Source organism: Protopterus annectens, chromosome 2.part0, assembly GCF_019279795.1.
Source record: "Protopterus annectens isolate FY-2018-M chromosome 2.part0, PAN1.0, whole genome shotgun sequence".
NCBI lineage: Eukaryota > Metazoa > Chordata > Ceratodontiformes > Protopteridae > Protopterus > Protopterus annectens.
The window spans coordinates 634,590,297-634,615,839 of record NC_056728.1 but is presented as its reverse complement, the minus strand read 5'-3'; the positions used below and the strand labels follow the sequence as shown (position 1 = coordinate 634,615,839).

The 25,543-nt window shown below is 43.9% G+C and overlaps 1 protein-coding gene across 1 annotated transcript in view; it reads right to left on the bottom strand.

Annotated features, from left to right (window-relative positions):
- Nucleotides 1-25,543, bottom strand: part of NCBP1 (nuclear cap binding protein subunit 1) — a 2,903,332-nt gene that overhangs the window by 2,330,519 nt on the left and 547,270 nt on the right. Inside the window, exon 6 of the mRNA XM_044060340.1 lies at nucleotides 1,958-1,967. Coding sequence (XP_043916275.1) covers nucleotides 1,958-1,967 — 10 coding nt within the window. The remainder of the gene's footprint in view (nucleotides 1-1,957; nucleotides 1,968-25,543) is intronic.

The following is a 25,543-nucleotide window of genomic DNA, read 5'->3' as shown; positions in this document are numbered from 1 at the left end:
CTTCCAGGGAATCTGAATGGCCTGACTCAGAAGCTTCATCTGAGAAAAGGGTATCTGCCTGCTCAACCCTAGGCCTTTTGTCTGAAGGTGGCTGAGAACCTCTGTCTGGGTGAGCCTGAGAGCCCCTAATTAAAGAAATTAGATCTGCAGCTAAAGTCATGATCTGTTTATCAGAAGTGGGACCATGTGAAAAAGATTTAGGAGGGTGAGACTTAGCCTGGCTGGCAGCCTTAGCACGTGTGTAGGCCTTGATGGACATAGACACAGGAGGCCTAGCTGCCCCACGTGCTGGAGTAACTTTGTCCACCGGTATGGTGTCAAGCAAATCTTGGGCTTCGGTTTCAGGAGGAAAATCAATAACCGGCACCGGGGCAGCCTCCGGGACCGAAGTGTGCGGTAAAGCGGTGTCGTCTGCCTGGAGCAGTTGAATTAGAGACCGATGCACTCGCGGTAGGCTTTAGCGTGGTGTTGGTGGAAGTCGCGGGCCGTGGATGTCTGTCCCGGTCCTTCCGTTTTTTGGAAATGTGTGCTGTCGGTAGTTCCGACGGCATGATATAAGAGTAATTTTCCCCAAAAAAGTCTTCAGCAAATTCTGCTCGGCGCCCAAGTGTGCGCTTATTGAAGCAAGCGCAGGCAGCAGAGGCTGAGACGTCGTGGTCTGGGCCGAGGCAGGGAAGGCAGTAAGAATGGAAGTTCTTATGAGGTATTTGTTTACCACAAGACAAGCAATTATTAACTTTTGCAGTTTTATCTGACATCGGCTGAGGCAAGAAAAGGTTCCCCAACTGGGTACTTAGCTTTTTGATGACTTCGGTATCTGAAAACACAGGAGCTGGCCGACCGGCACTTGCGAACTGCTTCTGCTTCGGGCACCGCGCGGCAAGAAAGACTGGAGAAGATGGCATCGGCTGATGCTTTTATACCCCAGCCGCTCTGACGTCGGGGAAGAGGCGACATCAGCCGACACCGGACCCAGACTTTGGAATCCGGCCGACCGAAGGGCTGCCTGAGGCAGGGCAACCCATATGTCAGGACTGCAGTTGCATTCTTGAAGGACATCATCAAGCCTTTTTTTCTCTCTCTCTTAATGGTAAGGTTTAAATGTTGCATGATTCTTTAATGCAATGGCAATATTAAAATAACCAGGTGCTTTTGCCTTTTTCTCCCTTCTCTCTTTTCACCTGTTCACTTTCAAGAAATGTAGGCATTGCAATGTGAGAAAAAAAGGAGAAAGGAAGGGTCTGTTTGAGAGAGCATGGCAAAAGAAAAATTGTTTTCTCTCATGCTTGCATATGCAAATGATTGGGTTAACCCTAAATTGAAAAGAATCTTGAATATCATAAGGCTTTGTTTCTGGTAAAAAAGGTGACCTTAGAAGTTTGTGTTGTTGTTTGCATGTCACCAGAAGGCAATTTGATAAAGAGAAATGGCTTGGAAAAAAAGTTTACTGAAAGCATTTACATGTTTTCTTAGCTGGGAGGGCTATAAAGATAAGACAAAAATCAGATAGCATTTACTAAAAGCACACGCTGTATCATGCAACTTAGCATGAATGACCTTTTTAGGGGCCACCAGCGTGTGGGTGCAGCTATAATTTTAGAAAGTTTTTTCTTATGTACATAGTTTTGTGTGTTATTAGGTTTTACGGGGTATCGGTGATGTGTGTATTTTTGAGGGTTTTCAATAAAACAACAAAATCTGTAAGATGTGACAGGCTCAAATGGAGATGACAAGAAACAACTGTAAAAAAGATTAACCTGCCAAACGATGCATGCATTTAATACAAAGGCCGGAACCGTACATTTAACTAAAAAGCTGTCATACATAAATGCTGGGAAGAATAATCCCTCAAGAACATGATTCTTTCTATATGTGTTTAAATGTTAATGGTCTCACAGACGAATACAAAAAGAGAGTAGTGAATTATATTAAACAATGCAGAGTTCAAGTAGGCTACAGGAAACACACTTGGAAATAACTGAACGTGTGAATTTAATAAAGGAAGCTTTATAAGATGGCTACTCAGCAGAATATCTGGGGCAAAGGAATAGAGGAGTACTTACATTAATTGCAGGAAGAGCTCCAATAGTAATAGAAAATATAAAAGACAATAATGGAAGATTCATAGTATTAAGGGGGCTACTTTGCAAGGGAGAAGGATTACACTGGCATTTATTTACATTCCACAGAAAACTGCTATAATGGAACTTAAGATTTTGGGAGAAATACTCAGCTTTCAGCAAGGAACATTACTTATAGGTGGGGAGTGGGATTTGATTTGCAACAGTGAAGATGTGTCTGGGGGACCCAGAAGGGAAAATATAACAAAGGAGGATAGATTTTTTTAAAGAAATTTATGAAAACATTTGGCATGGAAGATGTGAATTCAGTAGTAGGAGTTCGGAGTGAATTTTATACTATTCTCCAACATACAAAAACTGGGCTAGGCTAGACAGAATACACATTTCACAGGAACATGTGCATTTAATTGAAGGTCTTGACATGCACCCGATAACTATTTCAGATCATGTGCCAATAATAACAAAAAAATAAAAACAGAGGGTAATGAAATAAAAATGAGACATTGGCGTTTTCCACCTATCTGTTGAAAACAGATGAATTTAAGGAATAAGCAGTGGAAGTTATTCAGGAGCTATTAGAGAAGATAGAAATTTCTCTGAAAATACAGCTAGGATAAAATTAAAGTGGGATTTAAATCTCACAGAAAAGGAGCAACTGCAGAATGCTAAACAGAACATACAGGATTACCCTCAATAATATGCATTAGTTTAAAAAGATTGCTGTTAAGCAACTCTTTTTTGATAACACCCTACATCACAAAAACTTTTAGCACAATGACTCAGGCAACAGAAAATAGAAAGGGCTGTCACCAAACTTAGGGAGCCTACAACAAGGAAGATAAAGGATCCTATAGAAGCACTGGAAATAATTGGAAAATTCTATGAAAGTCTGTATAAAGTAGAGAGGTATGGAAATCAAGAAAAGGTACACATGAAAATGTTTATGGAAGAATTAAATATACCCAAGCTACAGGTAGAGAAGGCTCAATTACTAACAGTAAGGATAGTAGGAGATGAGATAAAAATGATTATGTATATATAACGAATCTACAGGCAAGTCCCCAGGAATAGATGGTATTCCTGTGGAGGTTTGGAAGCCAAGAGGGAAAAAACTGCTGAATATCTGGCAGGTTTTAACAGCATTTTAAGAGGAGAAGTACCAACATCCTGGAAGAAAGCGGTGGTGACTAATACCTAAAGAGGATAAAGATCCATCACATCCAGCTTCATACTGGCCCATTTCAGTACTAAATCATGATTATAAACTGTACATCTATAATGGCAAAAGTGACTCCACAATTGATAGACACGGATCAATGTAGTTTTGTGGAGGAGAGGCAAACATTTGCCAACATTAACTGAACAGTGGTGATCCAGAGGGAAGCAGAATGTAAGAAAATGCCACTATTGCTGGTAGGTCTTGATGCAGAGAAAGCATTTGACAGAGTGAGCTGGGACTTTATGAGCAGTGCAATGGAAGCATTTGCATTCTCTGAAAAAAATTTTAGTGTTGATTAGGAGGATATACGAAGGATCAAATGCGATAATTAAAAGTGGGTGGGGTCCTCTCTGATGATCTCTGTCGGAGCAGAGGAACTAGGCAGGGCTGTCTTCTCTCCCCTTTGTTAATTGCATTATATTTAGAACTAATGGCAAATAAATTAAGTGACTCAAATTCAAGGATATAGTTGGTATGGTAGTCAAGAGAGGCTGGCTCTATTTGCAGTTGACATTATTTTATACCTGACAAAACCAGAAAGGGACATTACAGTGCTGTGGAACATACTGAGACAATTTCAAACCTTTTTGGTATACAAAATTAATGAAGTTAAAACTAAAGCAACAGTGGTAAATTATGTACCAACATATGAAATGGTTCAGCAATATCCATACTTATGGGGACATGATAAATGAAGTATTTAGGAGTATGGATTAAAAATTATACCAATGTGGCTGCTAAGGATAAGTGGAAAGAGACCAAACAAAAGATAATATAAAAATTCAGAAAATGGAAGCTCTGTTATACCGATAATGACAGCAAGAGACAAACAGTTAAAATGTTTTTAGTCCCTTTAGTCTTATATACAGGTCAGGCATACTTATCAACCAGAGGAGAAATTGTGGACAGTAATTAATAAAGAGTTGAAGGATATTTTTCTGGGAGAGGAAGATGGCAAGAGTCAAGTGGGATAAGATTACTCTTCTAATAGAACAGGCCGAATTGGGATTGCCCAATTTAAAGGGGTATTTTCAGAGCAATACAGTTAAGGCTCCTATACAAAGCGCAAGCAGAAATCTAGAACTCAAAATGAAAGAAGGTGATGAAGAAACAGAGGGGGGCAAGTAACAGGGAAAGACTGGGATTTTGGATGTAAACCTTTAAAGAGAACAATCATACAGATTATTATATTCACAAAGTATCAGAATGTATTCTAAGAACTAAGCCAATATGGGAATGGAGAAAGGAGATTCTGCTGATATGGGTGACTGCAATTAGATATACAGACAATAGGCAACAGGGGACAGGAGTATATTGGAGAAAACCGGCAAAGGAACTAAGGTATTGGGAGCAAATAACTAGGCAGGGAAAGGTAATAGAATGGGAAGATGCTAAGAACTTATTTGGACTGCAGGTTATAGACTAGTTTGGGGGGGGGGGGTCCTAAACGAAAGACCAGCACTGGTAGTGTTCTTAGTAGAATCTAGAACAAAAGCGGCCATTAAGAAAAGTATAATTAGCAGAACATACAAAATATTGCATGACAATTATAAGAATCAATCAGAAACTGTTAGGAAAAATTAGGAAGAGAGTCTTTCTTTGTAAATTGCTTATCTAATGGGAGGATATATGTACATCTCTATGCAACAAAATCTAGATGATTTAGGATCTTTGCATGGAAATGTTTACATAGATATTTTTATTCCCCAAGCAGGCTCCAAAGAATCTTTCTTCACGTAGACAGCAAATGTTGGAGATGTGATTGGGGAGAAAAAGGCAACTGGGAACATATTTTCTGGGAGTATAATGAGTTGGCTGACTTTAAAGAATCCCTGCAGATTGCTCTGTCGGAGATGCTGTGTGGCCAAACTGAAGTGACTAGGGAAATTATTTTTTTTTTGAGCTATGACACCGAGCTGAAATTGCTTAGACATAATAAAGCCTTGCCAAGTAATTATGATGGCTGCAAGAAACAAGCAATAACTAGAAAATGGAAATCAAAGTTTAAACCAACTTTACTAGAAGTAATACAGACAGTAAGAGATGAAACAACTGGAAAGTACAGTTTTGTACCTACCATAAATGTAGATGTTCGAGTGCTAATACAGCTGCAGTCATAACAGATGGGTTCTCCTGCCATCAGGCGGGTCCTCAGTCAGCCAAATTCCAAAGTCTAGGTCCAGCGTCGGTTGTCGTCGCTTTCTTTCCTGACGTCAGTGCGACAGGGGTACATAAGACACAGCCGAGGCCATTTTCTTCAGTCTTTCTTGCCCCAGATGTCAGGTGCCCCAGAAGGAAGGCAATATATATATAAAAATATATAATCATGCATTGCAATATAATCAAAAAACAGTAGTTGCAAGCAAATACATCATAGAAGGATAACCCAATCAAGTTGTAAGATGAGGAGTTAGCCACTAGGTCTGTACCCAGAGGGGAAGGAGGGAGGGAAACCTGGACTGCAGCTGTATTAGCACTCGAACATCTACATTTATGGTAGGTACAAAACTATACTATGTTCATCGTGCATACAGCTGCAGTCATAACAGATGGGTAGAATCCCAAAGCTATGCACAAGGTGGTAGGCACTAGGTGGAACTGGGAGGAGCCAGAATGCCCTGCAACACAGCAGTGGCAAAGCCTGCTCTAGTTTTGGAGTATAAAGGTAGGTGGTAGTGTTTAGTGAAGGTATGCACAGAACTCCAAGTGGCTGCCTCCAAAATATCTTTGGTAGGGACTCCTCTGAGGAAGGCTGTAGAGGTAGCTGTGGCCCTTGTGGAGTGGGATCTGATGCCTGCAGGTACAGATTTACCATGAAAGGAGTAACAAAACCGTATGCAGTGGCCTATCCATTTTGAAATTGTCTGTTTGGAATTTGGCTTCCCTTGAGCTCCTACAGCATAGGACACACAGAGTTGTTCTGATTTCCTGAAAGGCTTTGTTCTGTCCAAATAGTAATGTAGCTGTCTATGGATGTCTAAGGAATGTAGCAGCCTTTCCCCTTTGTTTTGAGGATTGGGGTAAAAGGTAGGTAAGTGTATGGCCTGATTTAAAGCTACCCTGGATACTACCTTAGGCATAAATGACGGGTTGGTTCGTAGGGAAACCCTGTCCTGATGGAAGATGAGAAAAGGCTGCACAGCCATGAGGGCTTGTAGTTCCGAAACCCTACGAGCTGAGGTAATGGCCAGAAGGAAAGCTGTTTTCCAGGACAAATATTGCAAATCTGTTGAGGCAGCTGGTTCAAGGGGAGGCAAAGTTAATTTTTCTAGAATGTAATTAAGATCCCAGGCTGGTATTGGTTGTTTCCTTGGAGGTCTTAAATTCTTAGCCCCTCTGAGGAACAGTCTTAAGAGTGGGTGAGAGAATAAGGGTGGATCAGTGTTGTATTCTGCAGAAATGGCTGAGGCATGGATTTTGATGGAGGAAAATGAAAGTCCACTGTTCAACAGCTCAGCTAGATACTGTAATATCCGAGGCAAATTCAGTTTTCTAGGATCCCGGCCTTTTTTCTCATTCCAAGCGCAAAACCGTTTCATTTTGCGGAGTAAGCCTTTCCAGTAGATGGCCTTCTGGCCTCCAAAATGACATCCTGCACCTCCTTGGAGAGTAGGGTCTGTTGGTGTTAAGGAATTTTCCATGCAGCCAGATTGAGTGTTTTCAGCTGACTGTGAAGAGTTTTGTAGCTGTGCTGAGTCAGTAGAAGAGGTATTAGAGGTAGGGTCCAAGGAGGAGAATGTGTTGGGCTCCTCAGGAGTGGGTACCAGTGTTGTCTTGGCCAGTCTGGAGCAATCAGTATCATCTTCGGTCTGTCTGCTCTTGCTTTCAAGAGCACCTTGGGCAGAAGAGGCAAAGGTGGGAAGGAGTAAACTGTCCGTGCTGCCCAACTGAAAGAAAGGGCGTCCACTCTCCAGGCCTTTGGATGGAATGTCCTTGAGCAGAATTTTGTCAATTGATGATTCCTGTGGGAGGCAAAGAGATCTATGTCTGGCCTTCCCCACGCTTGGATTATATTTGTAAACACTTGAGGATGCAACTTCCATTCATGCGGGTCTGTCATATTTCTGCTTAGATTGTCTGCCAGCGTGTTTTCCAACCCTGGCAGGTACTGTGCTTGAAGTTCGATTTGCCATTCCAGAGCCAAGTTCCAAAGTGACATGGCCAGCCTGCACAGGGGGTATGAATGTGTTTCTCCTTGTTTATGTACCACATTACTGTGGTGTTGTCTGTTCTTATCAATAATTGCCCTGGATGCAGGTGATCCTTGAAAGCTGTAATTGCATTTATCACTGCTAGCATTTCCTTTTGATTGCTGTGAAGGTGCTTTTCCTTTTGGGACGATTTGCCCTGAATGCACCTGTCTGTCATGTGTGCCCCCCAGGCGTAGTCTGAGGCGTCTGTTGTGATGACTTGATTTGCTTGAGGCTTGCAGAATGGTAGACCTGTGTTTGTTTGGCATGCTTGGGCCTACCATAGAAATTCCTTTTGCAAACATGGGATTATTGGTATTATTGTTTCCAAACTGTGGCTGTGTTGAGACCATAGTTTTTTTAGGTACCATTGAAGTTTCCTCATATGCAACTTTGCACATGGGATTATAAGAATGCAAGATGCCATGAAGCCCAGAGCCTGCAGGATTTTCCTTGCAGTTAGCCTGGTACAATTTGCTAGTATTTTGAAGTACTGAGTTAGTTGCCCCTGTTTTTCTGGCGTAAGATAGGCCATCTGGGTGTTTGTGTCCAAGTTGGCACCCAGGAAAATTATTTTCCGAGATGGTGTTAGCCTGGATTTGTCTTTGTTGACTGTGTATCCCAGAGAATTCAATGACTGTGTTACATAAGCCAGATACTCCAGAAGTATGTGTTTGCTGTCCGCTTGGATCAGGCAGTCGTCCAAATAACGGTAAATTTGTATCCCTTGAAGTCTGCAGTAGGCAATTACTGATGCCAGGCATTTCGTGAATACTCTGGGCGCAGTAGATAAGCCAAAGGGCAATGCAGAGAATTGATAGTGGATTGAACCTGCAAGAAATCCGAGGTATCTTCTGCAGCTTTGTCTGATTGAGACATGCAGGTATGCCTCCTTGAGGTCCAATGTTACCAGCCAAGACTCCTTGCCCAGCATGGGAAGAAGCTGCTGTAAGGTGAGCATCTTGAATTTTGGTATGAGTAGGAATGTGTTTAGGATGGATAAGTCCAAAATGGGTCTCCAATCGGTTCCCTTCCTTGGTACCAGGAATAGTCTGGAATAAAAAAGTACAGTTTTGTACCTACCATAAATGTGGATGTTCGAGGATCCCCATTGCTGCAGTCCTTACTATTGGGTGTAGTCCGCTGTCCAGTCGGCCCGAATACCAGAGTATATGGCTGACGTCGGTCAGGGCGCATTAGACTGACGTCAGTACGTCAGGGTACTAATGCGCATGACCGACGTCATATCCTCAGTCTTTTCTTGCCCCAGATGTCAGAAGACCCTAAAAAGACAAGGCCCAAAATACCTGCACCAAAAATATGTACAATATATACAAGAAAATATACAAAAATATCAGCATGTAACCTCACCTACACAACCACCCCTAAACATAGAGGGGAAGGAGGGAGGGTAAATTGGACTGCAGCAATGGGGATCCTCGAACATCTACATTTATGGTAGGTACAAAACTGTACTATGTTCTTCGTTCCCCATTGCTGCAGTCCTTACTATTGGGTAGAATCCCAAAGCAGAGGTAAGGGAGGCTGGCAAATCATAAAGAAGCAGGAGCTGACAACATGCCTTGCAAAACAGCTGTGGCAAAACCAGCCCTAGACTTAGAGTAGATAGGAAGGTGATAATGCTTAGAGAAAGTATGCACTGAACTCCAAGTAGCTGCTTCCAAAATATCCTTAGTTGCCACCCCTTAGAAATGCTGTAGAAGTGGCAGTAGCCCTAGTGGAATGAGGCCTAATCCCAGCTGGAATCTCCTTGCCATGATGGGAATAACAAAATGCAATGAAAAGCCAATCCACCTAGAAATAGTTTGTTTTGACACAGGCTTGCCCTCAAGAACTCAAAGCAAAAGAAACAAACAACTGCTGAGACTGCCTAAAATCCTTAGTCCTGCTTAAATAATAACGCAATTGCCTGTGTACATCTAAAGTGTGCAAAATCTTTTCCCCTTTATTTTGGGGGTCTGCATAAAAGTAGGCAAATGAATAGTTTGGTTTAAAGCCACACTAGAAACCACCTTAGGCATAAAGGAAGGATTAGTACGTAATGATACCCTATCCTTATGAAAAATCAAAAGGGCTCTACTGCCATAAGGGCCTGCAACTCAGACACCCTTCTTGCAGAAGTTATAGCCAACAGAAAAGCAGTCTTCCATGACAAGTATTTCAATTCAGCAGTAGCCGCAGGCTCAAAAGGTTGTAGAGTAAGTTTTTCCAACACAAAATTGAGATCCCAAGCAGGAGTAGGAGCTCTCGTGGGGTCTTATATTCTTTGCCCCTCTAAGAAACTGCTTGAACAAAGGATGCGAAAACAATGGTGGGTCACAATCATAGTGAGCTGAAATTGCTGCAGCATGAATCTTAATGGAAGAGAAGGACAAACCTTTGTCCAATAACTCAGTAAGATATTGAAGAGCCACACTCAAATTAGGCTCAGAAATCTCCAAATTCTTTGCTGTGCTCCAAAATAAAAATCTCTTCCATTTTTCTGCGTACACTTTCCTTGTACTAGGTCTTCTAGCTTCCATAATCACATTTAAAACTTGTTGAGGAAGTTGAGACCTGCTGTGTTTCAACACAGAATATGCCAGGCTGTTAGATGAAGAGAGTGAAGCTTGACATTGAGCAGATGACCGTCCTTCTGAGATAACAGATGAGGAATCAGAGGTAAAGGCCATGGAGGCTTCTTTACCAGACTCCGTAGTAGTGGGTACCAGTGTTGCGAGGCCAATCTGGAGCTATCAAAATCATCCTTGGCCTGTCTTGTCTGACCTTTAATAGTACCTTTGGAAGAAGAGGCAGAGGTGGAAAGGCATACACATGAAGGTTTTTCCAACTGAAAGACAGAGCATCCACTTTCCAAGCTGTGTGATGAAACCCCTTTGTGCAATACTTTGGCAGCTGGTGGTTTAGTGGAGAAGCGAACAGATCTATGTCTGGAGTTCCCCATGACACTGTCAATTTCTGAAATACATGAAGATCCAGTTTCCACTCGTGGGGATCCATGATTTGTCTGCTTAACACATCTGCTAAGGAGTTCTGTGCTCCGGCAGAAACCTTGCCTGAAGAGTTAGTTGCAAGCTTAGCAGTCTCCCATAAAATCATTGCTTGCCTGCATAGAGGATAAGAATGTGTTCCCCCTTGCTTGTTGATGTACCACATGACAGTTGTGTTGTCTGTTAGAATCAACACCTGCCCTGGAAGAATTAACTCCTTGAAAGCCATTAATGCAAACTGGACTGCTAACATCTCCTTCATGTTGATATGTAGATGCTGTAGTCTGGCAGGCCACTTGTCTTGTATCCACTTTCCATTTAGATGAGCTCCCAAGCAATGTCCGAGGCATCTGTCGTTAAAATCTGACTCGCCTCTGGCCGGGTCACAGAGAGTCCCTTGTTTAGGTGACATTCCTGAGCCCACCACAAAAATTCTTTTTGAAGGCAAGGTATTATTTGAATGACAGTGTCCAAATCCTGGCAGTGCTGTGTCCATACATTTTGAGATACCATTGTAGCTTCCTCATATGCAGTTTGGCATTGGGAAGCACCAGAATACAAGATGCCATGAACCCTAATGCTTGAAGGACTGTCCTTGCAGTCAGCACGGACTGATGAGATAGTTGATGGAAGTAAAGTGATAGACTCTTTTGTTTGTCCGGGGTTAAAAGGCCATCTGGGCTGCTGTATTCAGTCTCACACCCAGAAAGCACATGTCTTGAGAGGGTACTAGACTGGACTTTATTTCGTTCACAGAATACCCTAGGCATCTTAGCACTGCTATAACATATTCCAGATGCTGTAGAAGGTCTTCCTTTTCTTGAGCCAGAATCAGGCAGTCGTCCAAGTAAGGATAGATTTGAATTCCTTGCAGCCTGAAGTAAGCTATCACTGGAGCCAGAACCTTTGTGAATACTCTGGCAGTAGATAAGCCAAAGGGCAATGCAGAGAACTGATAATGAGAATTTCCAGCTCGAAACCGCAGATACTTCCTGCAACTTAGCCTTATAGGCACCTGAAGGTAAGCTTCCTTGAGATCTAAAGTTACCATCCAGTGATCTTTGCCCAGCAGAGGTAAAAGCTGTTGTAACGTCAACATCTTGAACTTGGGAATGTCCAGATAAGTGTTGAGGAGAGATAAATCCAAAATTGGTCTCCACGTGTTCCCCTTCTTTGGTACTAGGAACAGGCGAGAATAAAATCCTAGGCCCGTTTCTGATACAGGAACTGGCTGAATGGCCCCATCTGGAGTAACTGAGAAATTTGCTTGTGAGCCTCTTTTCTTTGTGGAGGAGGAACGTCTGGCATGCCTTTGAAAGGAGGCATTGTATGGAAATAAAACCTGTAACCGTGGTGAATGATATCCAACACCCATCTGTCTTGAGTAATTAAATCCCAATTTTCTTTGAAAAGAGACAGTCTTCCACCCAAAGGAGCTACCAGACGAGAATCTACTGGCAGCTGAAAGGGCAGGTCATTGGGTCTGTTTACGAAAGGACTGACCCCTGCCCTCACCAGAAGTCTGAGCAGGTGAACTCCCTGTTCTAGGCCTAAAAGAACCTTGAGCTCTGCCCCTACCACGTCTAGACCTACCCCTAGACTGGGAATCATAAGCAGGATATGTCCACCCCTTAGCAGGCCAATTTTTACTAAACTTCGGTGGCTGCACCTGCAAAAAATCTTTAACAGTTTGCATAGACTTAGCTTTGTCCTCCATTTTCTTTAAAACTGCTTCCACAGGCGAACCAAACAACACATCAGACTGTAAAGGAGCATCCAAAATCCTTGTCTTAACATGCTCAGCTAAATTCTGATCCCTCAACCAGGCATGCCTGCGAAGAACAGAACTAGTGGCAGCCACCCTCGAGGAGGCCTGTACAGCATCAAAACCACATTGCAAAGAATGCTTACCTACTTGTTCAGACACATGAACCAAATCCAACAACTCTTTACACTCAATACCTTCCGCCAAAGCATCCACCTTAGATTTCAATTGGGAAAGGAGATAATTTTGATATTTTAGCATGTGAAACTGACAATTCAACGCTCTCATGGCTAGAGTGGAAGAAGTATACACTTTCTTTCCCCACCTATCCAAAGCCCTTGCCTCTTTATCAGTGGGAACAGGATTTTTAACCACAGAGGCCTTAACACCTTTAGGCCCCTGAGAAACAGTTTCTGGGTCCGCCCTAGGACTCTTAAACAAATACTTATGAGCTTCAGGCACCTTATAGTACCTATCGGGTTTAACAGGAGCAGGAGGCAAAGAGTCAGGGTTCAGGGAAGCCTCTGCAAAACATCTTCCACCACATTCAACACAGGAGGTATAGCTAAGGGCCTATGCTGGGGTAAAAACAAGAATTCCCTAAGCCTTTTCCTGGAATCAGAGTAATCCTGGCCTTCCCATTTAAAGTGCTCCCTCATGGAATGAAGAGTCTCTGAAAATGAGAAATCCTCAGGAGGAGAAGCTGTAGGAGTGGAATCATCCACATCAGAATCAGAATAAGGAGGATACTCCTGCAAGTCTTCCACAGAAGACTCAGAAGCCTCTGAACACTGTTCAAAACTATCAAACTCGGTTCCACCCTGGGCCTCTTATCAGGAGGGGGCATAGAACCTCTAATCATAGTAATCAAATCTTCTGCCATTTTAAGCATATGTTTCTTAGGTACAGAACCGAAATGCTAGGAGAAGCCCCACTGAAGCTGAACTTGGCCTACCTCTCAAAGAAGTTTTGGCAACAGAAGGAGAGGCTCTAACTACCTTGGGAAGAGAGGGAAGAACAGTTACCTGAGAAGCCGCCTCAGCCTGGCCTACCTCCTGAGAAGGCACATCCTGTAACAGTAAAGTCTCTGCCTGAGACTCCAAAGAAACTCCTGGCAAAACCTCCGGCTCCACTGAGCCTTCTAAAGAACCGACGTCCGGGACTGCCGGTTCATCAACCCTAGGCTTCACTGTTTTGTCCTTGCGCTTCTTGGACGAAGCGCGCGTCGGAGCATCCGACGGCATTTTATAATTGCAACGCTTCCCAAACACTAACCTGGCACAGTCTAACCGTCTCTTAATAGTGCGTTTGTTAAACCTAGCACAAGAGCGGCATCCAACAACGTCGTGCTCAGGCCCTAAACAAGGTATACACAATGTATGGTAATCCCTATGAGGTATCTGTTTCCCACAAGAAATACAGTTATTCACTTTTTCTGACATCCGGTTAAATACTGAGGCAAGAAAAAACCAAAATGTTCCCCAACGGGGTACTTAGCCAACTCTGATTCGGTCTGAAACTCCGGTTTCGGAAATCTTTCAGAACGCCAACCTGCACTCGCAAAACTGCTTCTGCATCGGACCATGCGGCAAAAAAGACTGAGGATATGACGTCGGTCATGCGCATTAGTACCCTGACGTACTGACGTCAGTCTAATGCGCCCTGACCGACGTCAGCCATATACTCTGGTATTCGGGCCGACTGGACAGCGGACTACACCCAATAGTAAGGACTGCAGCAATGGGGAACGAAGAACATCCTTGACCTTGTCCGTGAGTAGGTACCTCTTGAATAGCTTTCATGTTCATGAGCTTTGAAATTTGTATTTGAGCCTCTGTCCTTTGATTGTGTGGCAGGTTCGGCATGCCTCATTTTTGGAAGAGTGTGAAAATGAAATCTGTAGCCTCTGTTTATAATGTCCAGGATCCATTTGTCTGTTGTGATATGCCAATTTTTTGAAAATAATGCCAGCTTTCCTCCCAAGGGTGCTGCCAGCTGAGACTTGCTTGGCATGCAAAGGGGAAAGTCATTGGGTTTGTTTCCTGTATTGTTGTGCACTGTCTTCGCCACCTCTTGGTGCTGGAGTTTGCCATTGTCCGCCTCTATATGATCCTTGAGATTGTCCTCTGCCCCTTGTGCGCCTGTATCTACCTCTTTGGGGCTTGTCCATGGCTGGAAAGGACCAGTTTTTTGAAGGCCAATTTCTGCTAAAACATGGTGGTTGTACCTGTAGAAAAGCTTTGACAGTTTGCATAGATTTAGCTTTTTCTTCCATTTTCCGTAGTATCTCCTCAGCATTAGTACCAAATAATACATCCTTTTGTAAAGGAGCATCTAGTAGTTTAGCTTTAACATGATCAGGCAAGGTTTGTTCCCTAAGCCAGGCATGTCTACAAATGACTGATCCTGTAACAGCAGCTCTACCTGAGGCCTCTAGAGCATCATAGACACATTGTAAGGTGCGTTTACCCACTTGTTCTGCACTATGCATCATGCATCATATCCTGCAACTCCTTCAAATCTGGTTGTTCAGGCTGTGACATTTTACTCCTTAATTGTGATAACAGAAACTGCTGATATTTAAGCATATGGAACTGACAATTTAAGGCCCTCATGGCTAGGGTGGCCGAGGTATATACCTTTTTTCCCCACCTTTCTAAGGATCTTGACTCTCTTTCGGAAGGTAATGGATTCTTAGCAGTAGAGGCCTTCATTCCCTTGGGGCCTTGAGAAATGGTTTCAGGGTCAGCATTATGGCTTTTGTAAAGAAATTGGTGTGAGTTAGGAACTCTGTAGTACCTATCAGGCTTGACTGGGGCAGGAGGCAGGGAATCCGGATTAAGGCAAGCCTCCGAGTAAACATCATCAAGTATGTCCAAGACAGGAGGAATCGCCAGAGGTCTGTGCTGAGGTAGCAAAAGAAATTCCCCAAGTCTTTTCTTGGAATCTGAAAAATCTTGGCCTTCCCAATGGAAGTGTTCCCTCAAGGTATGCAAGGTTTCCCCGAAAGAGAAATCCTCTGGGGGAGATACAGAAGGAATGGACTGCTCTGCATCAGAATCTTCAAAAGGGGAGTACGTGTGTTCCTCTTCATCAGAGTGTTCTGAAATAATGGAGCCCTGGTCAGAAGAGGGAGACTCTTCCTGCACTCTGGGTCTCTTGTCCGTAGGGGGTTGGGAACCCCTGATCAGAGTAATTAAATCCTCAGCCATTTTGAGCATCTGCTTTTTAGGCATGGGACCTGGAGATGGGCCCTGTGCAACAGGCCTCTTGGGATGCATGGCTGATTTGGACTTAGTAAAGGCCTTTATGGAAAAGGAAGATGAGGGTGTAAAGACACCATGGGTGGAAGTGGACCTGTCCACATTAAGAGGCTCAACACTCACAGTGGCTTCGGTAGCTGTAGTCAGGGTATGGGCCGAGGCACCTGCGGTCTCCGTTACAGAAGACACCACCAGAGAAGTGTCGTCTGTAGTCAGGGGCTGCGTAGGCGCCTCGCTGAGAACCGGACCACGTGTAGTCGGTTTTGGCGTGGTGTCGGTGGAGACCGCAGACCTCGCGTGTCGGTCTTTGTCCTTGCGTTTTTTGGACAAAACGGTAGTCGGAGTCTCCGACGACATTTTATAATCAAAAGCTTTACCAAAAAAGTGCTAGGCGAACTCTGCCCGACGCTTAATAGTGCGTTTATTGAAAGTAGCACAAAAGCAACAGCCCGAGACGTCTTGGTCTAGGCCTAAACAAGGTATACAGAGGGAATGGAAATCCTTATGCGGTATTTGCTTCCCAGAAGAAATACAATTGTTAACTGTCTGACATCGGTCTGAGGCAAGAAAAGTTTCCCCAACGGGGTACTTAGCTTTAAAGAAGACTTCGGTTTCCAAATTTTCGTAATTTCAGGAGCTGGCCGACCAGCACTTGCGAACTGCTTCTGCTTCGGGCACCGCGTGGCAAAACAAGACTGAAGAAAATGGTGTCGGCTGTGCCTTATGTACCCCTGTCGCACTGACGTCAGGAAAGAAAGCGACAACTGACGCTGGACCTAGACTTTGGAATTCGGCCGACCGACGACCCGCCTGACGGCAGGAGAACCCATCTGTTATGACTGCAGCTGTATGCACGATGAACATCGGAGATCTTTAGAAAAGGGTAGGAGGAAATTACACAGGAAAAAATGGTAAATGTGGGACCACTGCATGCAGAAGAGGAACAATGTTTAAAAGAAGGCAAGATCTGAATGAGCTATACAGTGGACGAGTGACAATGACAGGATATAAGTGTTATACAATGTTTACAGCTACAGTTGTGTTGGCAAAGTTTTGTAAGGTATAATGCTTGCAATTGGGATTGTGCCGCTATGATTTATTTTCATTTATATAAATGGAAGATTGCCTGTGTCACACAACTTAATAAAGAGGTTTCTTGTAAAAAAAAAAAAAAAAAAAAAAAAGGGGGTTACCATGCATACATAGAATAACAAAATTAAATGGACTTGGACTTAGCTTGCAATGGTTTTCTTGGACACTTGTAGGTCCAATTCTGAATCCATGAAGGAGACAAAACAGTGGATCAGCCTTCCAAATGGATATGTTCTTGTTCAAGTAGAACCTGCTATGTGCACATCTAGAAAGTGCAAGTCTATCTACCTGGTTCTGTGGGTTGGGGAAGAAAGGAAGAAAACTGATGGCCTGGTTGACTGACAGCTTTTTTTGCATGAATTAGCCCTCAAGGTTACTGTTTCCTTCTGAAAAATAATAAGAGGAGGAATGGCCATGACTGCCTGTAGCACTGAGACTCTCTTAGCCAAGTGACAGCCATAAGCAGATAATCTTCATGTGCAGAATTTGAGACTTGCTGAGGCTGCTGGTTCAAAGGGATTCACAGTAAACCTTTCCAGCATGAAGCTGAGGTCCCAAGTAGGGATTACAAGCTTACCTGGTGGTCTAAGATGTAGAACCCCTTTAAAGAATAGTCTGAACTTTGGGTCTGGACATAACAGGAGGGCTGTGGGACAGACAGGGAGATGGTGGGCAGGTGGGCTTCAATGGAGGAGTAGGCCAGACCTGCATTCATGACCTCATACAGGTGTTTTAGGATGGAAGGTACCTCTAATTTATTAGGGTCCTAGTTACTCCTACAGCACCAGAAAGAAAATATGTCCCACGTGGTGGATCTCCCTACTCCTTGGAGAACCTTAACATCTTCTGAAAACTGATGCCTGTAAGCAATCAGAATCTTATCATCCATGAGCTTAGCTTTATGGATGATAGGTTGGACTGCAGTAATCATTTCTTGTGAGTGAGGTCTGCTTTCTGTTGCAGTGTTTCCCTAGGCTAGCAGAAATAGAAAAGCTATACAATGCACTCTTCGCCAAAACGTGTTAGGTAGTATAGAGCTTTATTTTTTATTCTTGGATCTTTAGCACAGCCCTTGGAACGAGAGGTAGTGAGGGGAAGGCATACAGAAAAGTACAGTTTTGTACCTACCATAAATGTAGATGTTCGAGGATCCACATTGCTGCAGTCCTAACTATTGGGTAGTCCGCTGTCCAGTCGGCCCGAATACCAAAGTATATGGCTGACGTCGGTCAGGGCGCATTAGACTGACGTCAGTACGTCAGGGTACTAATGCGCATGACCGACGTCATATCCTCAGTCTTTTCTTGCCCCAGATGTCAGAAGACCCTGAAAAGATAAGGCCAAAACCAAAAACTCCAAACATACCTGCACCAAAAATATGTACAATATGTACAAAATTACTAGAATATAACCTCACCTACACAACCACCCCTAAACACAGAGGGGAAGGAGGGAGGTAATGGACTGCAGCAATGTGGATCCTCGAACATCTACATTTATGGTAGGTACAAAACTGTACTATGTTCTTCATTCCACATTGCTGCAGTCCTAACTATTGGGTAGAATCCCAAAGCAGAGGTAAGGGAGGCTGGCAAATCATAAGGAATCAGGAACTGACAACATGCCTTGCAAAATAGCTGTGGCAAAACCAGCCCTAGACTTAGAGTAGAGAGGAAGGAGATAATGCTTAGAGAAAGTATGCACTGAACTCCAAGTAGCTGCCTCCAAAATATCCTTAGTTGCCACCCCCCTTAGAAATGCTGTTGAAGTGGCAGTAGCCCTAGTGGAATGAGGCCTAATCCCAACTGGAATCTCCTTGCCATGATGGGAATAACAAAATGCAATGCAAAACCCAATCCACCTAGAAATAGTTTGTTTCGACACAGGCTTGCCCTGCGAACCCAAAGCAAAAGAAACAAACAACTGCTGAGACTGCCTAAAATTCTTAGTCCTGCTCAAATAATAACGCAACTGCCTGTGTACATCTAAAGTGTGCAAAATCTTTTCCCCTTTATTTTGAGGATCTGCATAAAAAGTAGGCAAATGAATAGTTTGGTTTAAAGCCACACTAGAAACCACCTTAGGCATAAAGGAAGGATTAGTACGTAAAGATACCCTATCCTTATGAAAATCAAAAAGGCTCTACCGCCATAAGGGCCTGCAACTCAGAAACCCTTCTTGCAGAAGTAATGGCCAACAAAAAAGCAGTCTTCCATGACAAGTATTTCAATTCAGCAGTAGCCGCAGGCTCAAAAGGTTGTAGAGTAAGTTTCTCCAACACAAAATTGAGATCCCAAGCAGGAGTAGGAGCTCTACGTGGGGGTCTTATATTCTTTGCCCCTCTAAGAAATTGCTTGAACAAAGGATGCGAAAACAATGGTGGGTCACAATCATAGTGAGCTGAAATTGCTGCAGCATGAATCTTAATGGAAGAGAAAGACAAACCTTTGTCCAATAACTCAGTAAGATATTGAAGAGCCACACTCAAATTAGGCTCAGAAATCTCCAAATTGTTTGCTGCACTCCAAAATAAAAATCTCTTCCATTTTTCTGCGTACACTTTCCTTGTACTAGGTCTCCTGGCTTCCATAATCACATTTAAAACTTGTTGAGGAAGTTGAGACCTGCTGTCCTTCAAAACAGAATATGCCAGGCTGTTAGATGGAGAGTGAAGCTTGACATTGAGCAGGTGACCGTCCCTCTGAGACAACAGGTGTGGAATCAAGGGTAAAGGCCATGGAGGCTTCCTTACCAGACTCCTCAGTAATGGATACCAGTGCTGCCGAGGCCAATCTGGAGCTATTAAAATCATCCTTGGCTTGTCTTGTCTGACCTTTAGAAGCACCTTTGGGAGAAGAGGCAGAGGTGGAAAAGCATACACATGAAGATTTTTCCAACTGAAAGAAAGAGCATCCACTTTCCAAGCTGTGTGATGAAACCTCTTTGTGCAAAACTTTGGCAGCTGGTGGTTTAGTGGAGAAGCGAACAGATCTATGTCTGGAGTTCCCCATGACACTGTCAATTTTGAAATACATGAAGATCCAGTTTCCACTCGTGGGGATCCATGATTTGTCTGCTTAACACATCTTCTAAGGAGTTCTGTGCTCGGCAGAAACCTTGCCTGAAGAGTTAGTTGCAAGCTGAGCGCAGTCTCCCATAAAATCATTGCTTGCCTGCACAATGGGTAAGAATGTGTTCCCCCTTGTTTGTTGATGTACCACATGACAGTTGTGTTGTCTGTTAGAATCAACACCTGCCCTGGAATAAGTAACTCCTTGAAAGCCATTAATGCAAACTGGACTGCTAACATCTCTTTCATGTTGATATGTAGATGCTGTAGTCTGGCAGGCCACTTGTCTTGTATCCACTTTCCATTTAGATGAGCTCCCCAAGCAATGTCTGAGGCATCTGTCGTTAGAATCTGACTCGCCTCTGGCCGGGTCACAGAGAGTCCCTTGTTTAGGTGACATTCCTGAGCCCACCACAAAAATTCCTTTTGAATGCAAGGTATTTGAATGACAGTGTCCAAATCCTGGCAGTGCTGTGTCCATCATACATTTTTGAGATACCATTGCAGCTTCCTCATATGCAGTTTGGCATTGGGAAGCACCAGAATACAAGATGCCATGAACCCTAAGGCTTGAAGGACTGTCCTTGCAGTCAGCCCGGACTGAAGAGATAGTTGATGGAAGTAACTGGAAAGATTCTTTTGTTTGTCCGGGGTTAAAAAGGCCATCTGGGCTGCTGTATTCAGTCTCACACCCAGAAAGCACATGTCTTGAGAGGGTACTAGACTGGACTTTATTTCGTTCACAGAATACCCTAGGCATCTTAGCACTGCTATAACATAATCCAAATGCTGTAGAAGGTCTTCCTTTTCTTGAGCTAGAATCAGGCAGTCGTCCAAGTAAGGATAGATTTGAATTCCTTTTAGCCTGAAGTAAGCTATCACTGGAGCCAGAACCTTTGTGAATACTCTGGGCAGTGGATAAGCCAAAGGGCAATGCAGAGAACTGATAATGAGAATTTCGAGCTCAAACGCAGATACTTCCTGCAACTTAGTCTTATAGGCACATGAAGGTAAGCTTCCTTGAGATCTAAAGTTACCATCCAGTGATCTTTGCCCAGCAGAGGTAAAAGCTGTTGTAACGTCAACATTTTGAACTTGGGAATGTCCAGATAAGTGTTGAGGATAGATAAATCCAAAATTGGTCTCCACGTGTTCCCCTTCTTGGTACTAGGAACAGGCGAGAATAAAATCCTAGGCCCCTTTCTGGCACAGGAACTGGCTGAATGGCCCCTATTTGGAGCAACAGAGAAATTTGCTTGTGAGCCTCTTTTCTTTGTAGAGGAGGAATGTCTGGCATGCCTTTGAAAGGAGGCAAGGTATGGAAATAAAACCTGTAACCGTGGTGAATGATATCCAGAACCCATCTGTCTTGGGTAATTAAATCCCAATTTTCTTTGAAAAGAGACAGCCTTCCTCCCAAAGGTGCTGCCAGGCGAGAATGTACTGGCAGCTGAAAAGGCAGGTCATTGGGTCTGCTTACGAAAGGACTGACCCCTGCCCTCACCAGAAGTCTGAGCAGGGGAACTCCCTGTCCTAGGCCTAAAAGAACCTTGAGCTCTGCCCCTACCACGTCTAGACCTACCCCTAGACTGGGAATCATAAGCAGGATAAGTCCATCCCTTAGTAGGCCAATTTCTACTAAACTTGGAGGCTGCACCTGCAAAAATCCTTAACAGTTTGCATAGACTTAGCCTTGTCCTCCATTTTCTTTAAAACTGCTTCCACAGGCGAACCAAACAACACATCAGACTGCAAAGGAGCATCCAAAATCCTTGTTTTAACATGCTCAGCTAAATTCTGATCTCTCAACCAGGCATGCCTACGAAGAACAGAACCAGTGGCAGCCACCCTTGAGGAGGCCTGCACAGCATCAAAACCACACTGCAAGGAATGTTTACCCACCTGTTCAGACACATGAACTAAATCCTGCAACTCTTTACACTCAATACCTTCTGCCAGAGCATCCACCTTAGATTTCAATTGTGAAAGGAGGTAATTCTGATATTTTAACATGTGAAACTGACAATTCAATGCCCTCATGGCTAAAGTGGAAGAAGTATACACTTTCTTTCCCCATCTATCCAAAGCCCTTGCCTCTATCAGGAGGAACAGGATTTTTAACAACAGAGGCCTTCACCCCTTTAGGCCCCTGAGAGACAGTTTCCGGGTCTGCCCTAGGACTCTTAAAAAGATACTTATGAGCCTCAGGCACCCTATAGTACCTATCCGGTTTAACTGGGGCAGGAGGCAAAGAATCAGGATTCAGGGAAGCCTCTGCAAAAACATCTTCCACCACATTCAGAACAGGAGGTATAGCTAAAGGCCTATGCTGGGGTAAAAACAAGAATTCCCTAAGCCTCTTCCTGGAATCAGAGAAATCTTGACCTTCCCATTTAAAATGCTCCCTCATGGAATGCAGAGTCTCTGAAAATGAAAAATCCTCAGGAGGAGAAGCTGAAGGAGTAGAATCATCCACATCAGAATCAGAATAAGGAGGATACTCCTGCAAGTTTTCAGCCAAGACTCAGAAGCCTCGAACAGTGCTCAAAACTCTCAAACTCAGGTTCCACCCTAGGCCTCTTATCAGGAAGGGGCATAGAACCTCTAATCATAGTAATCAAATCCTCTGCCATTTTAAGCATATGTTTCTTAGGCAAAGACCCTGAAGCACTAGGAGAAACCCCCACTGAAGCTACACTAGGCCTGCCTCTCAAAGAAGCCTTGGAAACAGAGGGGGAGGCCCTAACCACCTTAGGAAGAGAGGGAAGAACAGCCACCTGAGAAGCCCCCTCAGCCTGGCCTACTTCCTGAGAGGATACATCCTGTAACAATAAAGTCTCTCCCTGAGACTCCAAAGAAACACCTGGCAGAACCTCCGGCTCCACTGAGCCTTCTAAAGAACCGGCGTCAGGGACTGTCGGTTCTTCCACTCTAGGCTTTGCTGCTTTATCCTTGCGCCTTTGCGAAGCGGCGCCGGAGCATCCGACGGCATTTTATAATTACAACGCTTCCCAAAACTAACCTGGCACAGTCTAACCTTCTCTTAATAGTGCGTTTGTTAAATCTAGCACAAGAGCGCATCCAACAACGTCGTGCTCAGGCCCTAAACAAGGTATACACAAAGTATGGTAATCCCTATGAGGTATCTGTTTCCCACAAGAAATACAGTTATTCACTTTTTCTGACATCCGGTTAAATACTGAGGCAAGAAAAAACCAAAATATTCCCCAACGGGGTACTTAGCCAACTTTGATTCGGTCTGAAACTCTGACTTCAGAAACTTTCAGAACGCCAACCTGCACTCGCAAAATTGCTTCTGCATCGGACCATGCGGCAAAAAAGACTGAGGATATGACGTCGGTCATGCGCATTAGTACCCTGACGTACTGACGTCAGTCTAATGCGCCCTGACCGACGTCAGCCATATACTTTGGTATTCGGGCCGACTGGACAGCGGACTACCCAATAGTTAGGACTGCAGCAATGTGGAATGAAGAACATCTTCCCTGTCCAATGAAGAGAGAAAGCATCTATCTTCCAGGCAGAGGGACAAGAGTTCCTGGTGCTAAAGAGGGGAAGTTGCTTGCTGCTCATGGAGGCAAACACATCTAAGTGAAGTGTCCTCCAATGCTGAAGAAAGTACAGTTGTGTACCTACCATAAATGTAGATGTTAGAGTGTATTCACTGTTGCAGTCATTACACTTGGGTTATCCTGCTGGCAGGCTACCCGCAGCCGGCCTGAATTCGAAAGTTCTGGTCCGGTGCCGGTTGCTGTCGCCTCTTCCCTGACGTCAGTGTGCCAGGGGTATACAAGATGCAACAGACGCCATTTTCTTCAGTTTTTCTTGCCCCAGATGTCAGGTGCCCCCAAGAAGGTAGGCAATACATATTGCTTATAAAAAAACATACAGTAAAATAAATACCTTCATCTACAAGCAAATAGGTTGCATACGATAGAGAAGTATAGATAAGTCCCACCAAAGAAAGAAGGAGGGTGGGTGGGTAACCTGGACTGCAACAGTAAATACACTCTAACATCTACATTTATGGTAGGTACACAACTGTACTATGTTCATAGTGTTTCACTGTTGCAGTCATTACACTTGGGTTGAATCCCAAAGCTGAGGTTGGGCGGCTGGGTCTAAATAGGATTAGGAGTGGCTATGAGGCCCGCAGAACTGCAGTGCCAAAGCCTGCTCTGGATTTAGAGTAGTGGTAAGTGATCGTGCTTGGTAAAAGTGTGCACTGAACTCCAAGTTGCAGCCTCCAAAATTTCCTTGGTTGGTACTCCTCTGAGAAAGGCTGCTGCCCTGGCAGAATGTGGCTTAATATTCTTAGGCACTGATTTGCCATGCTGTGCACAGCCGAAATGAATGCAGTGTCCTATCCATTTTGAAATAGTCTGCTTTGAAATAGCCTTTCCTTGTGATCCTGCAGCATATGCCACACACAGTTGGGCAGTCTTTCTGAAAGCTTTTGTTTTGTCCAAGTAGAAGCGTAGCTGCCTGTGTATGTCCAAAGCGTGCAGAAGTCTCTCCCCTTTATTCTGGGGATTTGGATAAAAAGTTGGCAAATGAATGGTTTGGTTAAGAGACACACTGGATACTACCTTTGGCATAAATGTTGGGTTTGTCCTTGGAGAAACCCTGTCCGGATGGAAAATGATATAAGGGTCCACTGCCATTAATGCCTGTAACTCTGAGACTCTTCTTGCTGAAGTTATTGCTAAAAGCAGAGCAGTTTTCCATAAGAATTTTATCTCAGCTGTATTGGCTGGCTCAAAAGGAGGCAGTGTGAGCTTTTCCAAGACAAAATTGAGGTCCCATGAAGATATCGGAGCTCTCCTTGGGGGGTCTTATGTTTTTGGCCCCTCTGAGGTACTGCCTTAGCAGTGGATGTGAGAAAATAGGATGTTCCGTATTGTAATGAGCTGAAATGGCAGAGGCATGGATCTTAATTGATGAGAAGGATAGGCCTTTGTCCAGCATCTCAGATATTGTAAAATCTGAGGAATATTTGGAACAAGCGGTTCAAGCCCTTGTGCCTGGTTCAAAGCACAGAATCTCTTCCATTTTTCTGCATAAGATTTCCTGGTGCTGGGTCTCCTGGCTTCCAAAATGACATCTATAACTGCTTTAGAGAGAGGTGTGTTCTGAGTGGTTATATTATTCGCCATGCAGCCATAGTTAAGGTTCTGAGTTGGCTGTGAAGGATTTGATTGTTTTGTTGGGTCAGAAGATGAGGAATTTGAGGTAAAGTCCAGGCTGAGTCTTGAGACAAGCTTTTTAGGACTGGGTACCAGTGCTGGCGTGGCCAGTCTGGGGCAATCAGAATAATTTTTGGCCTCTCTTGTCTGACTTTTAGTAGTACCTTGGGGAGGAGAGGCAGTGGTAGAAAGGCATAAACTGTCAGGGTTTTCCAGCTGAATGATACAGCATCCACCTTCCACGCTTGAGAGTGATAAGTCATTGTGCAGAATCTCTATAGTTGGAAGTTGTGAGGGGAGGCAAATAGATCTATGTCTGGACATCCCCATTTCCTTGTTATCCTGCTGAAGACTTGTGGATCTAATTTCCACTCATGCGGGTCCATGAGGCTTCTGCTTAGTTCGTCTGCCAGAGTATTTTTCTTTCCTGGCAGGAATTGTGCCTGCAGATGTACTTGGTAGGTCAGTGCTGTGTTCCACAAAGTCATGGCTTGCCTGCAGAGGGGGTACAAATGTGTGCCCCCTTGCTTGTTTATGTACCACATGACTGTAGTATTGTCCGTCTTTTGCAATAGGTGTCCTGGATGTAGTAGATCCTTGAAGGCTGTCAGGGCATTCTGTACAGCTAGCATCTCTTTTTGATTG